Source organism: Nothoprocta perdicaria, unplaced genomic scaffold (genome assembly GCF_003342845.1).
Source record: "Nothoprocta perdicaria isolate Ctin4 unplaced genomic scaffold, notPer1 scaffold_213, whole genome shotgun sequence".
Taxonomy (NCBI): Eukaryota; Metazoa; Chordata; class Aves; order Tinamiformes; family Tinamidae; genus Nothoprocta; species Nothoprocta perdicaria.
In genome coordinates, this window is record NW_020455350.1 from 647,500 (window position 1) to 659,563 (window position 12,064).

The 12,064-nt window shown below is 46.2% G+C and overlaps 1 protein-coding gene across 5 annotated transcripts in view; it reads right to left on the reverse strand.

Annotated features, from left to right (window-relative positions):
• Positions 1–5,838: 5,838 nt before the first annotated feature.
• SIPA1L1 (signal induced proliferation associated 1 like 1) overlaps positions 5,839–12,064 on the reverse strand; it is a 165,022-nt gene continuing 158,796 nt past the window's right edge. For 4 of the 5 annotated variants that reach the window (XM_026038595.1, XM_026038598.1, XM_026038596.1 and 1 more), the window contains 4 exons: positions 11,455–11,601; positions 9,004–9,115; positions 8,488–8,569; positions 7,311–7,738 (listed from right to left, as the gene is read on the reverse strand). In XM_026038595.1, coding sequence (XP_025894380.1) covers positions 7,595–7,738; positions 8,488–8,569; positions 9,004–9,115; positions 11,455–11,601 — 485 coding nt within the window. In that variant the 3' untranslated portion in view covers positions 7,311–7,594. Of the gene's footprint in view, positions 7,739–8,487; positions 8,570–9,003; positions 9,116–11,454; positions 11,602–12,064 lie in introns of all 5 variants that reach the window. The other variant, XM_026038594.1, reaches the window with a different exon arrangement.

Consider the following 12,064-nt stretch of genomic DNA (forward strand, 5'->3'; position numbering starts at 1 on the left):
ACTAAGAACCTGGAATCAAAGTTTGCTAAAGCTCTAACAATTTCTCCGTAGCAGACACTCTTTTGGTAGGTGCAGCCTGTATATATATATGTATATATATATTTTTTTTTTCGTTTCAGCTTTCTGATTATACTAATTGACCAGCTCATTCAAAACTGAGAAGCGAACAGGGCACTGAAGGTTGCTTTTCACAAGTAAATTTCTCCTAATCTTGGTAAAAACAGAGATTTAGTAATTCCAAAAGTTACAGAACAAGGAGACCTGGATCAATCTGTTCCATTATCTAACCACTCATAACAGCTTCGAGTTTTAGGTGGAAAATGAATTCTGATGAACTCATAATTTTTAAACTTTATTTTTTTTGTACTAAATATCCATTTATGTCTGAACTGATGCAAGTCAGGAATTAAAATTAATCAAATAAAAAAAAAGCATTATCCATCATTTTCTGACACAATAAGAACATGAACATTAGAAATATAAATGACATGTTAAACTATGTGCGGTTTCTATGTGGTATTCATGTGGTATGGTTTTTATGGTTCATACAGTATGTATTAAAGTAATTAATGTATCCCCAAATCAAGAAAACACTCTGTAATTACAATAACAGAATTAAGCAGAATTGAAACCACTTCCATATATATTTCTGTGCATTCCACAATAACTAATTTCAATTCTTCAAATATTTTTGATTTCAGTCATTCATTCTGGTTTCTTTCTTCCTGCAATACAATGCTACAACACAGCAGCCCCAGAATCACTTACGCCAAGCCGGCAGGATAAAGCACGAACAAAATATAAGTCAGACTCAAACCACAGCTGCTGCTGGATTTGCAACAAGGCAAGTTCTGCTGACAAGAACTAGCTGGATTTGGACAGGAGGTAAAGCGGGAGACTAAAGCGGGAGACCGGGATGCATGTGGCAAGGGCCTGGACCCCAGGATTTGGCGTCCTGGCTCAGGCTGCTGCACCAAGGCTGCATCCTACCCTTGGCAAAGCCCCCACCGCGCTCTCTGCCCGTGCCTAGCTTGGTGCACACAGGGAAAGCTCGTTAGGAGCTGCAGAGGCCATCCACTTACTGCCCCAAGCGTGAAGGCCGGCTAAGCTGAGCTTAACCACTGCAGCTCCAAACGCAGCAGTGCAGAACAGGGCCAGGCAGCCATTCCCAGGCTCAGCCTCGAGCATGGACGCAAGGCTGGCCGACGTCTGGCGCTGCGCAAGGCCCCTGAGGGTATTTGCAGGACCCTGATGGTATTTGCAGGAGAACCTCAGGCTTATGCTGGGTTTGGCACCTCGGCTGCTCAGGCGCTTCTGAAAACACCACTCAGGCTCCGCGAGGCCTCTGGAGCCTCTGGAAAAGCTGAGCCATTTCTGGAGTGCAGGAGCCGGCAGGAATTCAGCGTTTCACCCGTTGCAGGGCTCTGTGAAACCACTAAGGCTCTTATTTGCATATTTACATAGTGCCGATTGATCCTTGCAAGTCTACACTGTATAAAATTCACACGGCCTACTCTAAAATGGGCTAGCCTGCAAGTAGGTAGCATTCCGTAAGGAAGGAGAGCGAAAACAAAAGATAATTTCCTGAAGGCAAAGCAAAATATTCCTCCTAGCTCTCCAAGGCATTTTTCAAGACTGCTGCTACTTCTGGTTCAGGAGACTTCAGCAGCAGAGATGGGACGGGGTGTTCCTACACGCAGAGTTTCAGCCTGCCTCTCCCTTTTCTCTTCTCATGAAATGATCGGTGCCTCACGGAGGGAAGTCCTGGTTTTTCCAGTTCTGCTGGCCACTAGGTTTCGGGGAAAACACCTCAAGGGTTCCTGTCCAGGCCAGCAGCAGCGGCTGCTCTAACGATGTCGTGTGGGGAAATTGTCTATCTCTTGTCCTCAGGAGGGGACGTTTGTGCCTACCAGCACTTTACAGTGAGGCACTTCCTACTCCAGCCCTTCAACTGTGACCAGTCCAGCCACAAAGGCATGGATCAGGTAGTTCTCCCAAGAGAGCAGAAACGGCAGCACTTGGAGAGGACATCTTACAGTGGAGTGGAAACTCTCAGTGCATGTAATTCTGATGCATCTCCTCTATGTAGACTGATATGGATTCCATATTTTGACTGCATGATTGCTCATGTTAGAAAACAAACCTGCCTAGAAGTTGCTGGTATAAATAGTTTTTTCAAATAGAAAACTGAATCACCTGAGAACTAACTGGGAAATCAGTGCAAACAAACCAAAGCATGTGACTAATGCTAGTTTCAACACAGATTTTAGGTTGGGAAGCCTTGAAAGAGAAACCACAGACAAGGAGGAAACCATTTTCCATGCTATAGATGTAACTGCTTGAACAGTCTCCAGAAAGTGGAGAGAACAAGTGACTTACACAGCAGCTCTTAGAGGTTTGCTCTCTATGAGAAGAGATCAAGACAAGACTTACAGATCATCTTGAAAATCTCATGCATGGAAACTCTCCAGTTTCAATAGTCCTAAGAAAGGCAAAACAGGCAAACATAAACAACAAGAAGCAAACACTTGGTAAGGAAGCAACTGGCTCTATCTCTCCTCTTTCCCCAGTCTATGCTGCATGTTGAACATAAGCAGAAAGGTGTAAAGTGAGGAAGACCACAAAGACCTTCACCAGTCAATAATCCTAGTAGGGCTCATAGGTTGCAGTGCCAGGGATGATGCTTAGATGCTTAAAGGCTGACATTAGTCTGCCCCTGTTAAGCAGTGACTAGGAATAAGTATCGTTTGTCAGATGTATTCATTTGCACACAATCAGCTTAAAGAGCCTCCTGTAAAAACAAACAAAAAAAGCAAAGGCAAAGGATTCTAAAGATGAATACAGAGATATTTATTATCCTTCCTTTAAGAAGGCATGTGATGGCTCAGGGAAGAAACAGACACTATGAAATCTAATCCAAGCTGTGATCCCTGCTATGCTTGTAGCAGAATTTAGTGTGGCCGAGCTCTGGGGTGCTCCTCCATGCGCAGGAGGATGCTGAGCTATCCAGAGACACAGAAACCCATAGGGAATGAAGTGCCATGCACGTGCTCATCAGCTGTTTCTGGTGTATGTGGGCAGGCACGTTCCAGGCTTTATTTCTCTACACAGTTTTTGGGCAGGACATAACTTGATCCTTCCATACAGATAAATTATCAGATGACTTCCCAGCTCCAGCTGGAAAGCAACCTCAGCTATGGGCACGAGAGGCAACAACAGTGCCAGTTTGTCCTGAGCCCCTGCACAAAGCGAGCAGTCAGGCTGTTCTGCTAGGGGAAGCGTTCCACTGGGTTGAATCCCTTGTCACCTTTCAGCCAGTTTTGCTGCCAGAATGGGAGCACGTTCAGTTACTATTTGGTGACATTGGTGACTATCACAACATGGGGTTAGGAAGCTACACCCAGTTATGGTCCTGGGGACACCCTCTCGCTTCAGCACTTGACTTTTGTGGATCCTGGAAGCTGCTGGGTCTCCTTCAGCTGGTCAGTGTCCTCTGCCCCGTGGCTGCGGTGCCCCATCTGGCAGCACGTGCAGCCTTCCTGCTATCAGTGCAATGCACAGCAGGCTCTGGCGGCTCCATCCAGGGCTCGGGTAGAATATAAATAAACGTAACTGGCTAGAAAAATGAGAAATATCTAGAAAAGAATCCAAACCGCAATGTAGGGAATTCACTAGTGCTAGCACACACAAACGGCTACGGAGAAATAACACATATCTACACTTTAAAAATAGCCGAGGGGGGTTGATACAGCCAAGTGATTTGCATCTTGCAAGAAGGTACGGAGGAAGGAGCCCCAAGAGAGGTTACGGCAGCTCCACGCTCGGAGGTTCACAAGACGCAGCTGGAGCCACCTCGTCCGACCTCACGCGTGTCCCCGCTTGGAGGAGGAGGCTGCACCAGACGCCTCCGGAGGTCCCTTCCAGCCTCCTGGCTGCGATATTCCCGGCTGCTGGAAGGCCGAGCATGGCAGCCCCTCTGGCTGTGGTTTTGGGAGCGCTTGTGGAGCAAAGCGGCACGTGGGAGCAAAGCTGAAAGCGGGAAGCGCTGGAGCACCCTCACCCGCTGCATCGTCCCGGCCCGGCCCGCGAGCGGCCGCCTCGGCAAGGCGCACGGCTCCGCTCCCCTGCACGGGGCCGCCTCTGCCCCGCGGGATCCCGTTTCGATCCAACAGGAGCTGGGGAACAGCAGCTGTCCCTGCTGGTGACCAGGCTGTGACCACGCTGCAGCCTCTCCTACGAGGCAGCGCTTCAAAGAGGGTTAACAGCCCCAGGGACGGCGCCGTGAGATGAGAAAAGGGGGTTTAAAGTAGACAACACCCCCACACCTCTCAGCTGTGCTGCTTCACGAGGAACATTTGCTGGAGCCTTTCCTGCACAAGGAAAAGCTAAGGGAAAAAATGCTTTCTCTCAACGCCTACTCATCCAGGTCTGGAACACATCACAGCGTTCACAAAAATAATAGTCTGTAATGCAGTAACCGCACTTTTAGAGGAGCAAAACTCAAATGTGCTGCCTTTCATCCCAACTCCATCCCCATTACAGGATACATGGCTCCCCAGAGACCTCTCATGCCAGTGGCATTGCTTCCATGTGCTCGGCTTCGCTTCCATCGTGCGGCCAGCAGCTGCAGCCCCTGGAGGGCGGGTGCAAGGGGAGCCTTTCTGCTGCCTTTGGCCTTCCAAAACACTGAATTACAGGGAGAACAGCAACTGAAACAGGCATTTTCACTATATCTTTGTTTTTTTGGGGAAAAAAAAGTCATGAAATATGAAGACAGCCCTTTCTACCTACACCCCTCACAGAGGAAACCAGTTTTCTACTTAGCCCAACACATAATGACTCAAGGCTGTCGGAGAAGCCGGCAAGTTGGATCTTGCTCTTGTCCAGGCCAGCCTGCCAACCCACACACGGCAAAGCTGGGGAACCGCCCGGGCTAATGAATTATGAGCACGGGCAGGACAACTCCTTGACCTGCAGGAAACTGCCTCCAGTTCAGGTACCAGGAACTTACTACAACTGGCAAGGGGGCATCTACTTTTCTCTCCCAAATTCAACATTCTTTTTTTCAATCTGATGCTTGTATTTATCCCTGCTGACTAAAATTTCTCTTGGTCAAGTATTTCACTGCTAGAAAGGGATTTTCTTTTCCCATGTGCCTTTAACGGACCCGCTCAATGAAGCAGGAAGGTGCCTTCCTGCAGAGCCAGTTCCACATTTTCCAGCGGTGCAGAATGCCAGTGCCCTGGGCTTGGAAAGGTCTGTTCAAAACAGCTCCAAGGTCATTCTCTCCATCCAAGGAGATCTGGAAAAACTGTATCTGCTGCCATCCCTCCTTGCCCCTAAAGGAGCACCCAGTGCCGCACACTGCACATGGGCTCCGGGATGCTGCAACTGCGTGGGGCCGTGGGCAGAAACGCCAGACAAGCCACTACAGGAGACAAAAATATGAAAATAAAGCAAAAGGAGTGCTGTAAGTGGGGGAAGCACAGGCTTGTGCACTAACACAAGCAAAAAAGTCACCAAATAACGGCCCTTAAAGGGAGAAAAAGAAGAAAACTGATGGAAACTCTTCAATCTCAAAGCACTAGGGAAGGTGATACAGGGAGAAATGGGGAAGAAACCGAACAACGGAAAATTGTAAACTACAAACCCAATAAAACCACGAGAAAATGGTTTAGAAGAGCCTTTAAAATGAGTTTTATTGTCAGAATTTTACAAGTAGCCTTGAGTGGCATCATACAAGAAGAACTCTGTTGCAAAACTCTAATAAATAGTCTGCCCCAAGTCCCAAAATATTTTTTTGAAATAAAATAAAAACCCAAAACAAACTTAAAAATAACAAGAGAATAAGCAAGACTTCAGGATGCTCAGAGATGTTAGCAATATTTCCCATTTACAAATAATATCAGGCATTATATAAATCTCCTTCATACAAGTCATTAAAAAACCCAGAACATTCTAAACCTTTACAAAAGCACTCCAGAAATAGTTCCAAAGAAATCCATTTCCATGACAAAACGGTAGAGAAGAACTCCGTGGGGATTAGCATCACAAATGAAGTTTGAGGTGGAAGCGCAGTGTGTACTTGTGTGGGGCACAATCAAAGAGTGTGGAAAAAGGGATTTCAAGAGATGGATTTGAAGTTTCTGTGGAAAGACCATGCCTGAGGATTTTGTTTATTTGAGAGCATGGCAAAGGAGAGGATGCTCTGGAAGTTAATCTCAAAACACACTGCACCTTATGCAGGGCAATGTTTATTAAGGTAGTGACCGCATGCAGGTGGGGAGCAGGGAAGCTTTCTCAGCCTGCTGCGTGGCTCAGGGCTGTGCAGGCTGCAGTGCCTGCAAGTCCTATTTTGACTCCTGAGAGATGTTCTGGAGAGGTGATATGTTGGGGTAAGTTAGTTTTTCCTTCGAAGGAGGAAAAATTACCTTTCCTGTTACCTAGCAGGCTGGGAAATCGCATGCTGGAGTGTCACTGGGATGTGGAATTTCGTAGCTCCAATTTTAACCCATTGCTTTGAAAAAAACACATTTCTCTAGTTTTACCTTTATCTATTCCTCCATTTGTGACACTACAGGATTTAGAAGGCCTCTAACAGAGTAAAAGACAAGATTAATAAACATTTCTCAAAGCTGCTATGATCTGAGTAGTCCGGAGGAATGAAATGGGAAGGCAGGTGCGCTGAAATTCCGAAATGGTTTGTGTGGATTTTCTGGGAAACACAGAGTTCAAGGGAAAAACAAAACAAAACAAACCCAACCAAACACAAACCTTTCTCTCTTTACAACGTCAGCCACCATCTTCTGCACGTCTGCAAGCAGCAGATTCCCCCGGCCGGGCAGGGGCTCGGGATCTCTGGGCCAGCCTGATACACTATGGACTGCAGCACGGCTAGTTCTGCTGTTCCTGAACTTACTTGCAGCCATTGTTTCCACAGGAAACTCGCCCCACCTGGAGCTCTAGGCTCCAGTCTCTTCAAATACTACGCTGCTGCTTGTACTGTACCAGACACGACAGACACAGGCTCTCTGTAACGTATGGGAGGGCAGCACTAGCAATCAAGCGCAAATTGCTCAAGAGACACCTAAAACGTTGCATGACATCCCCTTGTCTGTGGCGTACTTCAGAAAACAACGTAAGAAAAGCAGTAAAATAAACATTTCCTTCTAATTTTCTAGATGTCATAATATTTGCCAAAGCTGCAAGGAAAAGCAGATTACCTGAAAAAGAGAGAAAAGAGTTAATGGAAATAGAGGCAGATAGAACGGCAAACCTGATCCAACCTCCGAATCATTTTGTACATAACAGATAAAGAGACAATGTGCAAAAAATAGACATTCACATTTTAGCAGTTAAACTTTTATTTTACCTTTTTAAAATTATTTACTTTGTTTTTCTACAAAAGGCAGACACTGATTGTTGATCTGCAATTGTTCCGAGTGCACGCAGAGATGCCAAAAAGAGTTATTGGAGGATGAAGGACAGGGAAGTGCTCTGACTATACTTTCACATGTCATGATTAAGGTGGCATTAAAGCTGAAGTCCACTAATAATATTCACAACGGACAGTTTGCTTCCCCGCACGCTGTTCTTAGTTCATATCAATGGTGTTGAAAACCCACTCGGTGAATTTTTTCAGTTTCTCCGTTGCGTTCTGCGATTCCTCCTGTAACCGCAAGTTGTCCTCCCGCAAATGCTGCACCTCAGCCTGGAGACTGGCCTTGTCCTCCTTCTCCTTAGGCAAGAAACAAAACGCACAGCTTGGTTATAACGCCGGGTCACGCATCCCACCTACGCCAACAGGCAGGAGTCTGCTATGAAGCGCGAGGCTCGTGGTCTGTAAGAGCTTTACGTGCACTACCACATGTTTTACACTATTGGGACATTTGTGGCGTTTCATCCCTCACTTTAGGCTTGTATGAATGGGATTTCTCTACATTAAACTCTCAAACGGAAGCTGGCTCCCGAAGGGATGAAATAAACCTATTGGTGCTGCCTTCACTGCTGCCTTCTGTGTGTTCAGTGACTGATGGTTGTTCTCTAAACAGAGATAGGAAACATTTCTGTAATGCCACACAGGAGACTCTTCATTTGACCACAGTAAGCCTTTCTGGCATCAAGGCAGGCATCTGCTTAATAGAAAATGTTTCCGCAGCAGAAAACACATGTTTAGATGTTGCTGCAGATCCTCTGATATCAGCAGGAAATGTTCACATGCAACTTCAGGCAGCCTGAATCAGGAGTGGAGGTGCTCTGAATCACCCTCCCAATTCAAGCAGGAATCAGACGCCTACCATTTAGACACTCGCCCCTAACCTTGCATGACTGGAACTATGGCTCGATAAAAGTAGTAAAAATATGGTTTTCCTCACAGAGGAATGAGGCTTAGGCTCAGGCATGGCAAAGATGGATCACACAATTAGCAACACTAATCAGCACTAAAACCAGACGCCGTAGCAGATTTTCTGTAGATTGAACGTTTACCTTCCTTAAATCCTCTTGTAGCATCTTCAGTAAACCTTCCAGTTGGTCCACTTTAGAGGCAAGAGTTGGAGGAGATTCTTTACTGTTGAGAGCAGAAAACAAAACCAGTATTGACAGGATCTGCTGTCTTCAAATAGCCTAACAGCCTTATCTATACCAAATAGCTTTGTATACGTGCATGCTAAGGAACGTTATAGATGCACAGCACTAGCAAAACATACCTAACAAAAAGAGAGCATGTAACGTGCAGCAGATTAATGGACAGAAAGTTCACATGTAAGCAATGGGGGTCATCCCATCACTTGGTTTCTCTCTGCTTCTGCTTCCTATATATGCTTGGTAATACCATAGCCTGGGACAAACAAACTTGCACAGAGGTTACACACTACTTATGCTCCCTGCTTCTTCAGGAGGATTTGTGAGAAGAGGTCTTCTCTGAGGGCTAGGGGTGGCTTCCAAAGAGAGAGGTTCTGCTCTCCTCCCCAGTAAAAGCGACCTACCTAATTATTTACTTACCCTGTGTAAGGCTTTATCTGTGCAGTGAGCTGGTCCTCAGCCTGGTCACAGGAGGCAGCGCTCACCGGCCTGTGGTTTTCATCAGTAGCAGCAAAGAATGAAGCTCGCTGAACTGAAACGACACAGGCAGGGGAGAGCAACAAAGGCCGTAATGATGATTTAGGTGCTCACGGGCAGTGTAATTCCTGCACTGCAGGATACCAAAGGGATCTAAGCAACGGGTCTCAAAATAAGGCTGTGACATGTGACAGAAGTAAACTGGCATGCAAAGTGCCTGTGTCAGGTTGTGCGTTTCTCTGGACTCGACGTGCATGCAGTAGCTCTGGCAGATCACTGCATGATGATCCGTGCAGCTCCCGTGTGACCCACAGGCTCCCGGACGGGAGACGCTCGGAGGAGCAAAGCTGGGAACGGCAGCGGTGCCGGCCGCGTCCAGCCAAGGACGTCCTGGTCCCGCAGGACACCCAGCTGGATCCACAGGCCCTGCCCCGGACTCCCGGGGACCACTGCACAATGCTACCCAGCAACTCAGTATCCCTGCATTTGCCTCCTTCACTCCATAAAACATCTATCCTGAGGACGGGAAAGTTCACTGCCCACCATGTGGATAGGAAACTCATCAGAGTCAGTTTTCAGAACTAGAAAGTTTTCCTCATTTCTGTTTTTCCATTTCTGTAACATGTTTTCAGACTGAGATTTAATTTCCCCTGCATTAATTCTATACTTTTATTATTTTTTCCTTTATTTTTGGTATTATAACTGCTCACTTATGGCTTTAACACATCCCTAAATGACTATTACTTGGAGAGTGACTGCAGCCGACCCACAACCCAGCCACCCACCTCTGGAGTCTCACGGTGCAAGCAGTTAACACAAACACTTTGATGTTAATAAATTAGCATCTTTTTCCCCCAGCAGCTGCTGGCCTCTGACTGGAAATAGAACAACACTCGCTTTTTCTATTTGGCGAATGTTTTCTTCTGTGCTGGCACTACATCCTTAGCTGCACATGCCCTAGCTGAGATGGAACTTGGCCTGCTCCTCTCCTTCTCTGGAGCAGAATACCAGAGGTCAGGGCAGCTCAGGAATCCAGGCAGGTTTTGCTCTAGCTGTCTGCACTTATCACTGCTTAAAACTCTAGAGGCTTTTGCTTGAAGCCATCAAGCAACCGCGTAGAGGAGAGGTCTCCTGAATCACAACCCAGAATTATTTAGACTGCTTGGTAGCTGCTGGCGCCCAGGCAGAGGCTACAGGCTGGAATTACACTGGCATCATGGAGCTGTTCCCTTCTGAGGCAAATTTGAAAATATTTTTGCAGCAGCGAGATGAAGCTGCCAACACGTTGCCCAGCTTTTCTTGCTCTGGGCTGTCAGGTTGTTACCTTCCACACACTTTGTTCACACTCTTGAAGAAAAACACAAGCGAGTTTGGGGCTTGCAAAAGTGAGAAGTTCAGGATGCTGAGAGCCAAATGCAGCAAAGAAAAGGGTAGACTTTTGAAACAGCAATGTTGTTCATGCTGACCCCACAAGCAGAGTATACGTGTCATGAACACTGGCCTATACATGCACCATCTTAATATATATAGCTCCTCCCAGAGAACAGGAAGCAACAGACAGCAAGTTACTTCACGGCCTTCCTCTACCATGTAAAATGTATGTCCAAAAGAGCAAGGATCAGTGGAACCAGCTTCGTGAAGGCAGAACAACACTTATCCAGATACTGGCAAAGGCACTTGTGCTTAATGTGCCCAGAAGAATTTTCCATCAGATTATAACAACTGCAAGGTAAGCTCCCTCTGGGCTGAAGAATAATTTATTTTAAATTCAGAAGCATCTAAGTGGCTTATAGTTCAATTTATTAAGTGTCAAAGAGATGGAAATTACCATAGGATGAAATGACATTTATGTGCAAGTCTACGTATTAGGATATGCAGGGGGAAGGAATGGCAATGGGAAACTATGTGCCAACAAGGCACATTTCCCAAATTACCTTGGCAGGGCACGTCAGCTGAAGCACAGAAACTTCTCGCTAGTGCAATAAGCAGCCATTAGTGTGTCCATATGCTTTTCCCCTGCTGCGGAAAATATGCCTGTCCCTGTTCCCCCTCCTTGGCTTCTCCTTGCACTTTTGTGCCAGATGTTTTTCCACACTAGCTGTGATCTCTGTGACTGGTTTACATTAAAGGCAAGTAGCTGCTTTCACAGAGATCCGGCCAAAATGCAGCACAGGCGGATTCTAGTATGAAGACCTGGCATCTGAATATTAAATGCAAACAAAGTACTGGGCTGTTGAGCCGTCAGTTGCTGCTTTGAAATAGTTTAAACTTCACCCCAAGTCGAAATAGCAACAGCAAAAATGAAGGCGAGAGACAGATTTAAGAAACAATCCTTAGTGGAAGACCATACAAAGAGAGCAGCTTTCCAAGGATTACTGTTTTCTGAAAATTCACCTTCAAAAGCTTTGGCAGCATCCACCAAGTTTGACCAGTCCAGATCAGAGGCAGAATCAGGCAAGGGCATCAGGCCAGGGTCTGGCATGGGCTGCCGCCTCTGCTCCTGCATATCTGTGAGGGAGCTGTCTGAGGCAGAGAATTCCCCTAGAATAAGGCAGAACAAACAGTAAACCACAAGGGAAAAAAATCCTTTCTTAATAAAAAAGCATTCTTATTCTTATTTTTTTTTAGGATAGGGTTTTTGGATGCAGAACAACTTGGTAAGATGTTTGATCAGCTGCAGTTGACCAGACACGGTATGTTATAAACCACTTTTCCAATACAGGCCAATTCCAATAGGGATCTGAATGTCCTGGTAGATATTCTACCTGAATCTTTGCGGTTCAAGACTACAAAACCAACCCCTGGCTCTCCACAGTACTGGGTAAGGCTCCTGTATCGACACACACATAACCCACATCATTGCACCCCCTAGTAGTTTAGCCAAATCTATTAACCTTTACTGAAAAATAGCACGCACACATTCACAAACTAGCACAGGGCATGCTATGGGAAAAATAAAGCAATGTCAAAGTGGCTGTTAATTTCTTTCTAATAACTCTAGCTA